This window comes from Microcaecilia unicolor, chromosome 1 (assembly GCF_901765095.1).
Source record: "Microcaecilia unicolor chromosome 1, aMicUni1.1, whole genome shotgun sequence".
Lineage (NCBI taxonomy): Eukaryota > Metazoa > Chordata > Amphibia > Gymnophiona > Siphonopidae > Microcaecilia > Microcaecilia unicolor.
In genome coordinates, this window is record NC_044031.1 from 731,066,340 (window position 1) to 731,078,782 (window position 12,443).

A 12,443-nucleotide genomic window follows, 5' to 3' on the forward strand; every position below is an offset into this window, starting at 1 on the left:
CTGAGATCCCCACCCATCCCCTTCTCCCCTCTGAACACCCCCACCCCAGTCCCCTTCTCCCCTCCCCTTCCCCCGTCTGAGACCCCCACCCCAGTCCCCTTCTCCCCACCCCAGTCCCCTTCTCCCCTCCCCTTCCCTTCTCCCCTCTGAGATCACCGCCCCAGTCCCCTTCTCCCCTCCCCTGTCTGAGACCCCCACCCCAGTCCCCTTCTCCCCTCTGAACACCCCCACCCGTCCCTTTCGCCCCTCTCCTTCCCCACCTCAGTCCCGTTAAAACCGGCGAAGCAGCGTCGCAGGCAGCGCCTCGTGCCCTGCTTGTAAAAAAAAAATCAAATCTCCTTCCTTCTCCTCGTCTTGATGTTGACTCGGGCCTTCCAATCAAATTGATTGGAAGGCCCGAGTCGACGTCAAGACATGGAGGAGAAGGAAGGAGATTTGGTTTTTTTGTTTTACAAGCAGGGCACGAGGCGCTGCCTGCGACGCTGCTTCGCCGTTTTTTTTAATGTGCGGCGCCGCGGGAATGGCCACGGGAGGCGGCAGGAGCGGAGCACCCCCCACCCACTGGCACCCGGGGCGGACTGCCCCCACCCCCCCCCTTGGTACGCCACTGCTGGGCAGTCTTCTAAGGTCTGTGCCTTGATTGTGGCTGAATAGATTTGGAAGGGATGGAGTGGAGCAGTACAGGAGTGTTAACGTTAAGTTCAGAAATTTTAGAACAAGGACAGTGCTGTGCAAACTTCTATGCCCTGAAAATGGCAAGGATAAATCGAGATCAGGTATACATATGAAGTATCACATACCATATGTAATGAGTATACCTTGTTGGGCAGACTGGATGGACCGTTGAGGTCTTTATCTGCCGTCATCTACTATGTTACTATTATGTTACTAGTGTAACCAGGTATTTGTATGCCTATACAATTAGGCATGAGTGCGTATGCCAGCCACAGAGTGGGCATAAATGTGTATGCCCATGTTCTAGAGATATGCTAGACTCCACCCATGTGTATGCCCCCCCTGCAAATTACATGCTATTGGAGATATGTACATAGTTACAGAATAGTGTTAGACACACTTTTCTAATGTATGTGCACAGGTGTGCACATATGTGCATATATATTAATATTCTAAACATTTACAGGTGTGTGGTGAAACGGGATTTTCCTGCTTGTAAACTGTATAGCTATTTTTATGATGTGCATTTCCCTTGTTTGGCCAGCAGATGGTACCTGTTTCCCACTTTTAAAGCTGTCGCAGGTAATCAATAAATAGAGAATCCACAAAACGTGGCGAACTCAACGAAATCCCACGGATAGTCACAATATAACAAAACAGTGGGTAAAAAAAACCAGGAGTTCCAGAGTAAAGATGAACCAAACTTTATTAATCAGTATATTGACTCGACACAACATTGTGTTTCGGCCAAAGGGCCTACATCAGGAGTCTACAAATAAAAACAATATATAAACAAAATATAAAAGAATATAACACTAAAAACAAATGATAATACATATATAATCTGAAAACTATGCAAATATCAAATGAGAAAATGAAGGACAAAACAGCTAGAACATTCATATGTCATGAAACATGAACATCTTGAAAGTAAATAAAGCTTAAAACATATATATAACAAATATAAAATTTAAAATTTAAATGCTATGCAAATGTGATGTGATTTTAAAGTGAAAAGCTAATATAAAGAACAAAACAGCAAGAGCATTCATATAACATGAAGCATAATAATAGTAAATAAAACCTAAAACATTGATATGAATAGAAATAAAAGAAAATAAAACATGGGAAAGAAAATAAGATTTATTATTTTTATGTATTTGGATTTTGCTCACACTTTTTTCAGTAGTAGCTCAAGGTGAGTTACATTTAGGTACACTGGATATTTCTCTGTCCCAGGAGTGCTCACAATCTTAAGTATGTACCTGAGGCAATGGATACCTTTTTTTATTGGACTAACTTAATACATTTTTTGATTAGCTTTCAAAGGTAACCCTTCTTCATCAGATCAGAAATAAGCAAATGTTGATAAATAACAGTATATATAAGTAAAACATCAAAGCATTCCAGTGACAGTTGTGCAGTTGCTCCCAGCACCGCAGCAGGTAAGAAGAATGCACCCGGGGGGGGGGGGGGGGGAGGATGCTGCATCCAGGGAGGGGTGTCATGCTGCAGCCGGGGAGGACGGACGATATTGCACCCGGGGGGAGGGAGGGTGCACAGCGGCAATCCGCCACAGGTGGCAGCTGACCAAGGAACGCCACTGTAGACACTTAAGTGCTGAAAATCGACATTTAACCAGCTAAGTGATAATTCTGTCCCTGGACCACCCCCAAAATAGCCGGTTTCAGTTTTGGTGCTAAGTGGGCATTTTCAGTGGCACGATGTTGCTAACGTGTCACTGAAAATGTCCGGTTAGCCCCAGACAAGAGATTTAAATGGGCCCACTAGTTTTATTTACCATGGGATACTTACTAATGAGATGCAAAATAATCAGATGCAAGTAATACAACTCATTAGGTGAAAATTCAATAACTCAACTTGTGGTGGATACCACAAGCCACATTATTCCTGAAAATAATACTGCAGGCAAAAAGCTGCCATTAGTTTTCCACTCTAGGAGCACTGAGCCGCAAAGCTGCAGCCCAATGATCTCAGGTACATCTTAAAGGGAGTAGGCTGAGGCATTAAGCTACCCCCCCAATATCCCCCATCAAACCCCCTCCAGAAGACCCCCTGCCCCCCGCCAGTTCAAGACACCCTCCAAGAGCCTACTACTCAAAAGCACCCCGCCAATGGAAGCCCCCAACCTAGAAGCCTACTCAATTCAAGGCCCTCCTTCCCAAGCCCCCCATCCCTAATTAGCCAGTGGCCTACCCTCCCATAGGTCCCTCAAGCCTACCTTGGGCCTAGTGGGCTCCAGGCAGGAGCAATCTCCAGCTGTTCCTGCCCTTGCCAGCATCGGGTTCAAAATGGCACAGGTAACCCCTAGTGGTAGTTTCTCTGGTACTACCACTAGGGGTGAAGCTGCTGGGTAAGAGCCTTTCAGCTGCAGGACTTCTTGATTTAGGGCCATTGGAAAAGACCAAACAGGAGAAAGAGTGTGGGGATGGAAGACTACGATGTTAAACAGCTGCATCATCGCATTTGATGTTGTCCAACTCAGGCTGTTCATTAAATTTGAAACCAATTAGTGATACTCAAGCATTCTCACCCTGTCTTCCCGGTATATGACATCACAACCTCAAGTGATGGTATCCATTATGAAAAATGTGGTTGTTCTCTTGACATAGGTCCATGTGACCACCTGCCATTTTGAATGGCTGGCAACGTAAATGTTTTTATAATATTTACTTTAAATGGCTGTGACAAGCAGCAGAAGTTTTAAACATTATAAACAGTGCATAAGTACATAAGTATTGCCATACTGGGAAAGACCAAAGGTCCATCGAGCCCAGCATCCTGTTTCCAACAGTGGCCAATCCAGGTCACAGATACCCGGCAAGATCCCCAAAATGTACAAAACATTTTATACTGCTTATCCCAGAAATAGTGGATTTTCCCCAAGTCCATTTAATAACGGTCTATGGACTTTTCCTTTAGGAAGCCATCCAAACCTTTTTTAAACTCCGCTAAGCTAACCGCCTTTACCACATTCTCTGGCAACGAATTCCAGAGTTTAATTACACGTTGAGTGAAGAAACATTTTCTCTGATTCGTTTTAAATTTACTACATTGTAGCTTCATCGCATGCCCCCTAGTCCTAGTATTTTTGGAAAGCGTGAACAGACGCTTCACATCTACCCGTTCAACTGCACTCATTATTTTATAGATCTCTATCATATCTCCCCTCAGCCGCCTTTTCTCCAAACTAAAGAGCCCTAGCCACTTTAGCCTTTCCTCATAGGGAAGTCGTGGTGATTTGCTAGCCCTTTAGAAGCCTTTTTTTTAGAACCTCCAAGGTAGCATTCTCAGAAATGCTCCCTCTTCCACATGCAGGACTCAAGAGGACGGCAGAGCTCCAGTCTCAATGCTTGAACGAGACAGTGATGCAGAGAAAAGAGATTTATAGGGTCCTTTTACCAAGCTGCAGTAAAAGGGGGCCTGCGTTGGCATCAGCACATGCTTTTGACACACTGAGGCCCATTTTACCGCAGCTGGTAAAAGGCTGTCTTTTTTTTTTAAAGAAATGGCCATGTGGCAAATGAACCACTTGCTGCCCAGCCATTTTTGGCAGGGGGAGCACTTACCACCACCCATTGAGGTGGCGGTAAGGGCTCCCACACTAGCCTGTTGGTAAGCGGATTACCACCAGGTAAACACTGGTGCTACAAAAATAAAAATATTTTTGTAACACCAGTAGTGGCACTCACTGGGGGTGGGAACTACCACCGGGCTGTTGCAATAGCCCGGCAGTAGTTCCGGATTAGCGAGCGGGAAGCCCGTGTTGGGCTTTCTGCCGCTTCATAAAAGACCCCCTTATATTTGTTATAAGGACTGACCAACATTTTGGGAAAGGAGGAGCCTATTCTGAAAAGATGGTTCCACATTAACAGGAATGGAACTGGGCTGCTGGTGCTAACGTTTCAAAAGCAGATTCCTTCCATCAATATGAGGGACTGAGGGACTGATGGAAGGAAGCTGGAACTGTAGCAAATTACTCTGGACACATGTAAGCCACACTGAACCTACCAATAGGCGGGAAAATGTAGGGTACAAATGCAGAAATAAATCTGGGGCATAGAGAGAGCCTTTGGGGAGGGACACAGGGAAGGAATCTTTTGGGGAGGGGAGGGCTGAATAGTAACATAGTAACATAGTAGATGATGGCAGAAAAAGACCTGCATGGTTCATCCAGTCTGCCCAACAAGATGAACTCATATGTGCTACTTTTTGTGTATACCCTACCTTGATTTGTACCTGTCCTTTTCAGGGCACAGACCGTATAAGTCTACCCAGCACTATCCCCGCCTCCCAACCACCAGCCCCGCCTCCCACCACTGGTTATGGCACAGACCGTATAAGTCTGCCCAGCACTATCCCCGCCTCCCACCAATGACTCTGCCACCCAATCTCGGCTAAGCTCCTGAGGATCCATTCCTTCTGAACAGGATTCCTTTATGTTTATCCCACGCATGTTTGAATTCCGTTACCGTTTTCATTTCCACCACCTCCCACGGGAGGGCATTCCAAGCATTCACCACTCTCTCCGTGAAGAAATACTTCCTGACATTTTTCTTGAGTCTGCCCCCCTTCAATCTCATTTCATGTCCTCTAGTTCTACCGCCTTCCCCTCTCCAGAAAAGGTTTGTTTGTGGATTAATACCTTTCAAATATTTGAACGTCTGTATCATATCACCCGTTTCTCTTTTCCTCCAGGGTATACATGTTCAGGTCAACAAGTCTCTCCTCATACGTCTTGGAACGCAAATCCCACACCATTCTCGTAGCTTTTCTTTGCACCGCTTCCATTTTTTAACATCCTTCGCAAGATACGGCCTCCAAATAGGTAGTAAAAGAGGTTGGAAGCACAGAGGGAAAGGAAGAGAGGGGAGAAAGGGGAGTGATGAAACGGAGAAAAGGTGTTTTGACTTGGTAGACACTTTGCGCTTATTAGTGGGCTGTGCTACTGTTAGTTTTGCCATTCAGTACCCAAAGACCTGAAACTCACAGAAAACTACCTGCAATTCAGGAAAAAACCTGAAAACACATCTTTTCAATAAATCTTTCCCCCCTGGATCTGCCTAATCCCACACCACCATACATTACGAAAAGTTCAGAAATGGAAAACAATAATATTAACCTCTCTCACAATATGCTAATATATCAACCTAAGTGTTAGGTTGTACTTCTGTATTATTATTATTTGTTGCAGGATATTCTCAGCACTGCTCTGCATATACTAACAGGACCCGTGTCACCAAAAAATATATGGCTTCATCAGAGTCTTGAAGTTTACAGGCAACCAATTTTGCAGTTGCTGTGTATGTGGCAAACAGACTTTCATTTCAGCTAGGCACTGCTGATTATATAGAGCTTAGACTACTACAAAGTACATTATATCTTCCATTGCTTCACAAACCTCACAAATCTAATTGACTTCCACCAGAGCAAAAAACCTGGGATAGGTCTCCCACTTCCAAAATATGTCTCCTTGAATCCTTCTCAGAGCCCCTAATGCCTGCTCCAAGCTTCCACTCTCTCTTCTAGAGTCCCAGGTGGACCTAAACAGAGCCCCGGACTCCTTCAGAAGAAAAACTCCAGAAAATTCCTTCCCTCTACTTTTTTCAATCACCAGAATTTTGGGTAGCTTCAGAGGGAGTGTATATGGACATTTCCAGCACCTCTTCTCTAGGTGTCTCTGTGAAGGCATTTGTATCACTGGGGGGGCGGGGCTAGGATGGGGCCCCACCAAATTGGTCTGCATAGGGCCCCACACTTGCTAAGACTGGCCCTGAGGCTATCGTTAGGGTAGTTAAGGTTTTTGGCATTCGCAGTAATCTGATCCATTAGTTTATGCAAAATGACAACACTGAGATCAGGGCCTAATGTGCTCTAGTAAAAGAAAAACATTTTTAAGGTTTAGTTTAAACATATTTTAAAGTTAGTTACATTTCATACTTAGTTTTTTCGTTATATAAGTATGGAATATACTTGATTTATAGTTTGGTGTTTTGCAGCCAAAATCTGACTTTCAACTGTATATTTTACAGTCAAAAACAGTGGGAAATGGACTTCGGCTATGCAAGGACTAGAGGAGACAGTTTCGATATTTCAAAGTGAGCGTTTATTGATGTGACTGAAGACTCGACTCGACACAGTACCGTGTTTCGGCCGAGAAGGCCTGCCTCAGGAGTCTGAACACTATATTTGGTGGTAATATGTCCAAAGATTCCGATGTAGTGATAAACATCAAGAGGATAGTAGAAAATCGATCTTGAAAATGGCCTTTGTAAGTCTAAAAGACGCAGCGGTGCTCTCCTACCAGTGCTGAAAATGCTAGTCTTCAGTCACCAACAAACGCTCACTTTGAAATATGGAAGCTGTGGGATTTTTTTTTGTTTTTCTACACTGGTGAATTACCTGCTCTTTTTCTATTTTACTTCATACTGACCACAAATCATTATGAATAGTAAAGCAGTGAAATTAACATAAAGCTAAATTTAATGATAAAACCCAACACTGTTCAAATGAATTTACTTAGTACAATGCTGATCTCTGCTCTCCAGGCGACGGGCAAAGGTCGCTGTCCAGGTAGCGAGGTGCTGATATACAAAATAAGCAATCAACTGCTGAGTCTCCTTTCCAGCCTTGAAACTCAGGAAGCTTTTTAAGCTAAGCTGTTCCTTTTGCATTCATTTTCTGTGATTGTGGCCTTTCTCCTCTCCTGTTCTTACTACTTCATGTTCCCTGGTCTTATTCCACACCCTGCTCTTCTATTCCGGCCCTTTCCTCCCGTTTCGCTGATGTTGCACTTGGCTTACATCCTGCACTTACCTTATTCTTTCTGAACTGATCTCTGTTATGAAATCCAATTAAATTAGACTCTTTGTCTAATTAGACATATATCCGAATCCCCGTTTTAAAGGACTGTGGCTGAATTTAACTGTGTATCGGAAAAGAAATACTGATGTGCTTTCTCCATGTCCCTGGTCTACTCCTCATTTCTCTTCCTGTACCCCCTCCTTTAAATCCTTCCCCATTCTTCACCCTACCCTACCCTACCTCTTCTCATAGAGTGTAGGGATTTGGGATTTAAGACTTTGATCCTGGTATCCATCTTTCCCTTCCTAAATCAGATTGATGTCGCAATCTCAATGAAACAACCAGATATACTGCAACATCCTAGCGGGAAAGGGAATGCCACTGTCACACGGAACACTCGCAGGGGCTTGCCGTGTGTACTGCAGCATTTTGTGAGAGGATAAATCAATCAGTAAATGTTAATCGCCATAGCAATTGTAGAGCTGGTAGATTATCTGTGTGTACACTAAAGTGGGAAAATCTTGAGTGTTTTTCTGGCAAAAGTAGCTCTCCCTGTGCTAATATTCCGTCTGGAAAAGCAGATTGAATGCTGTGCTTTGTCCTCTGAGAGAGAGAGAGAGAGAGAGAGAGAGATTGGTGGGTGTTTGCTGCTTTGGGACTGCACCGGAGGAATTGGGGGCTGGCTGCTTGCAAATGCAGCTTCGACCTCACTGCGTCTTGTAATCTCTCCCTCTGTTTGTTGGGTAGTTTCCATTCAAATCACGTCCTCCATTCCAGCCTCTGATTTTCCACCTCTAACACACAGACTCATTCTCTGCGTTTCTTATCTTTGGTATTGTTGCAGATCTCCTGGATTTTTTTTTTCCACTCTCCTTTTTCCCTTTTACGTGTCGGTGGCGTTTTATTGTGGATCCTGATTCCCAGCGAAGATGTCCAGCACCTTTTCTCGGGTTCTCTTGAGCAGGAAATCCAGCAGACTCTTGGCCATAGTCGGAGCTGGGACAGTAGCTGCTGGATACCTCGCAACCAGGGACAGAGTCAGCGCCGACACCGACAGGAGGAGAAGACTCTACCCACCAAGGTAAACCATCTAGTATTTTATTTGGATTTAGCTCAAGCCTTAGTTCAAGGCCAGTTTATATCCAGGTACATATCCATGACATGTATCGATTCTGTATCAGCAGGCTTCGTACGAACATACGAAAATGAATAGTGAGATGAGAACCATCATGAAATTGCTGCCGGTATTAATTTATTTGAATAAGGCCTATTTTATTTCAAACATATATTATGGAGGCTCATTTTCAAAGGTTCTTTGAAAATGAGCGTCTTAATATGTTAATTTAAAAAATGTCTCGTTTAAATTAATGACCTCTTTACTACTCTAAGAGGCATGACTGCACTGCTGTAATACAAGTATTTTAAATCCAATGGGGAGGGGCAATGAACACCCCCCCCTTTTTTTTCTAGATAATGGAAGGGCAACCATTTATGTAAGACACTGTTTCCAACATCCTTGACTAAGCGCCGGCTATGGGCAGGTTGAAATGAAGGCTTCAGCGTAGACTGCATTGGAGACCATTGCGGGTACTCAGAAGCTCAATTAACATTACAAAGACATGAAAGCTTTTGTTAGGTTCTTACAGGGTTCCCCCTCTCCCCCTATAGCGAATGTATCCCAAAGGATGGACGCACATATTTCTAATGCTATGCTGCTATAATCAAAACCTATCCCCCAGATGGGATGATCCGTTGAATACTGCAGAATTCTGTGTCTGAATATTCCTGTGTTCGTCCATTGCTTTAAAAAAAAAAAAATACCTTCAGCATGCTGCACTATTCAATGCAGACCAATACCTCCCTACTGTAGCAGGGACGGAGAGGTGGAGAGCGGGGCTGGGGAGAAGGGGGAGAGAGTCCACCCATTCTAAAAACCCTTCATTGGGTTTGGACTATTTAACTGTAGTTCCTTATGGTAGGAAGACTCATAAATCGTGGCGTTTTTCTTCAGGCAAAGGACATTAGGGCTGACAAGACAGCCTAGCTGATTATGATTAATAAGATCGTTGGTTCATTAGGGCAGGAAACAGTCTCAGCAGTTGCTCTGAGCTAATCATCACTGCTCTGTGAAAGAGAGTAAATAGGTTCTTAGCAGCAGGCCATCCATTTCTTGCATTTAGCACACTTGGCATTAAGCAGGTATTTCATTTCTATTTCTTGTCTTTTTTTTTTATTATTATTTACATTTGCTGTCGAGACCAGAGTTATTTTTTTTTTACCTACTGACTCCAGTTGTTTACAAAATTAAATTTGAAAGAACCCTCAAAAATAGACTGTCTGCAAAAGCAATTAACCTGTTAATCAGGATTAAATCGGGCAGAAATGCAGAGGAGACCACCAGCCCTTTGCCTACGGAATTACTTCACAGAAAGCGACTTGGTTAGTCAGTGGAATGCATTAACAAATGCAGAAAGATACACAGATTGCGTTCAGGAAATGAAAGACTCCATGCCCTGACATTCATAGTAAAATTCCAGTGAGGCAACTAATAAATGTGCAAGAAATCACCTACCTCATGACATTTCAGTAGGAAAGATCTCATGGAAATTGCACGCTAGAGGAGGAATTTTTGCAATTTATATATTAGTGACGAATACTCAGACCCATGAACCTGGGTTTTTCTCTTCTTCCCTCCACTGCATGCAAATCTATCTCATGAATATTCATTGTGGATATCCTGAAAACCTGACTGGCTGGGGTGCCTCCAGGACCAGGTTTGGGAACCAAGGCTTAGGTACAAACAGTAAAAGAGAAAAGTCTTAAAAGAACATAAGAGTAGCCACATTGGGTCAGACCAATGGTTCATCTAGCCCAGTATCCTGTTTTCCAAACAGTGGCCAAGCCAGGTCACAGGCAACTCTATAAATTGGCACCTCAGTCTGGGTGCCCCAATGCTGTATGCTTAGCGCAAATTCCGTAACGGATCTTGGCGCCATGATTCCATTATAGAAAACTAGTGTAAGGTTGGCTTTTTGGCACACCCATGTGTAGATGCATCCTCTTATCTTAGATAAGTAATGCCACACTGGGAAAAGACCAAGGCTCCACTGAGCCCAGCATCCTGTCCACGACAGCAGCAAGGGCAGGGCACCTGGTAAGCTTCCCAAACATACAAACATTCTATACATGTTATTCCTGGAATTGTGGATTTTCCCAAGTCCATTTAGTAGTGGTTTATGGACTTGTCCTTTAGGAAACTGTCTAACCCCTTTTTAAACTCGGCTAAGTGCCAATGCATAGCTTATAGTGTTCTATATACTAGGGACCTGATGTTCAGTGCTATTTAACCATCCAGGAATGGCTAGTGCTTAGCACTAATATTATTATTAATTTGGATTTCACTCACACCTTTTTCAGTAGTAGCTCAAGGTGAGTTACATTCAGGTACTCTGGATATTTCTCTGTCCTAGGAGGGCTCACAATCTAAGTTTGTACCAATACAGCTACGCAGGCTTCTGTTTCTGTGAGTCTGACGTCCTGCACGTACGTGCAGGACGTCAGACTCACAGAAACAGAAGCCTGCGCGGCCGCGTTGCTGATCTGCAAGGGCAGGCTTCTACATGGAATGTTGCTAGTTGGAATAGCAACATTAACATTCCATGTAGAATCACCAATAATAGCAACATTCCATGTAGAATCTTCAATATTTATTTAGATTTTGCTCACACCTTTTTCAGTAGTAGCTCAAGGTGAGTTACATTCAGGTACTCTGGATATTTCTCTGTCCCAGGAGGGCTCACAATCTAAGTTTGTACCTCAGGCAAGGGAGGGTTAAGTGACTTGCTCAAGATCACAAGGAGCAGCAGTGGGATTTGAACCAGCCACCTCTGGATTTCAAGACTGGTGCTCTAACCACTAGGCCACTCCTTCACTCCACTAATGTTCACTGCAAAATAGCTGGTTATCTCCACTGAATATTAGTGCTTAGTGCATAGCAGCTAACTGGCTATCCTGCTTATAATCGAACGAGAAAAACGCCCAAGTTCCGACCTAAATCGGGAGATGGACGTTTATCTCACAAAAACGAATAACGCGGTATAATCAAAAGCCGAATTTGGACGTTTTCAACTGCACTCCGTCGCGGATGCGGACAACGTTGATGGGGGCGTGTCGAAGGCGTGGTGAAGGCGGAACTGGGGCGTGGTTATCTGCCGATCAGAGATGGCCGCCTTTCGCCGATAATGGGAAAAAAATATGCATTTTTAGCGAGAATTTAGGGCACTTTTCCTGGACCCTGTTTTTCCACGAATAAGGCCCCAAAAAGTGCCCTAAATGACCAGATGACCACTGGAGGGAATCGGGGATGACCTCCCCTGACTCCCCCAGTGGTCACGAACCCCCTCCCACCACAAAATATGCCGTTTCACAACTTTTTATTTTCACCCTCAAATGTCATACCCACCTCCCTGGCAGCAGTATGCAGGTCACTGGAGCAGTGGACTTCAGGCAGGTGGACCCAGGCTCATCCCCCCCCCCCCACCTGTTACACTTGTGCTGGTAAATGGGAGCCCTCCAAACCGCCCCCCAAACCCACTGTACCCACGTGTAGGTGCCCCCCTTCACCCCTTAGGGCTATAGTAATGGTGTAGACTTGTGGGCAGTGGGTTTTGAGGGGGATTTTGGGGGCTCAACACCCAAGGGAAGGGTGCTATGCACCTGGGAGCTGTTTTACCTTTTTTTTTTTTTTTGTAAAAGTGCCCCCTAGGGTGCCCGGTTGGTGTCCTGGCATGTGAGGTGGACCGGTGCAGTACGAATCCTGGCCCCTCCCATGAATAAATGTCTTGGAGTTATTCGTTTTTGAGCTGGGCGTTTTCGGTTTCCATTATCGCTGAAAAACAAAAACGCCCAGCTCAAAAAAAGATAAACGTCCATGTTTTTTCGAA

At 44.3% G+C, this 12,443-nt stretch overlaps 1 protein-coding gene across 2 annotated transcripts in view; it reads left to right on the top strand.

Moving 5' to 3' along the window:
• Positions 1–12,443, top strand: part of CKMT1A (creatine kinase, mitochondrial 1A) — a 70,421-nt gene that overhangs the window by 17,002 nt on the left and 40,976 nt on the right. The window contains exon 2 of one of the 2 annotated variants that reach the window (XM_030189640.1): positions 8,345–8,581. The exons of the other annotated variant lie outside the window; for it this stretch is intronic. Coding sequence (XP_030045500.1) covers positions 8,430–8,581 — 152 coding nt within the window. The 5' untranslated portion in view covers positions 8,345–8,429. The remainder of the gene's footprint in view (positions 1–8,344; positions 8,582–12,443) is intronic. 2 annotated transcript variants of the gene reach the window in all.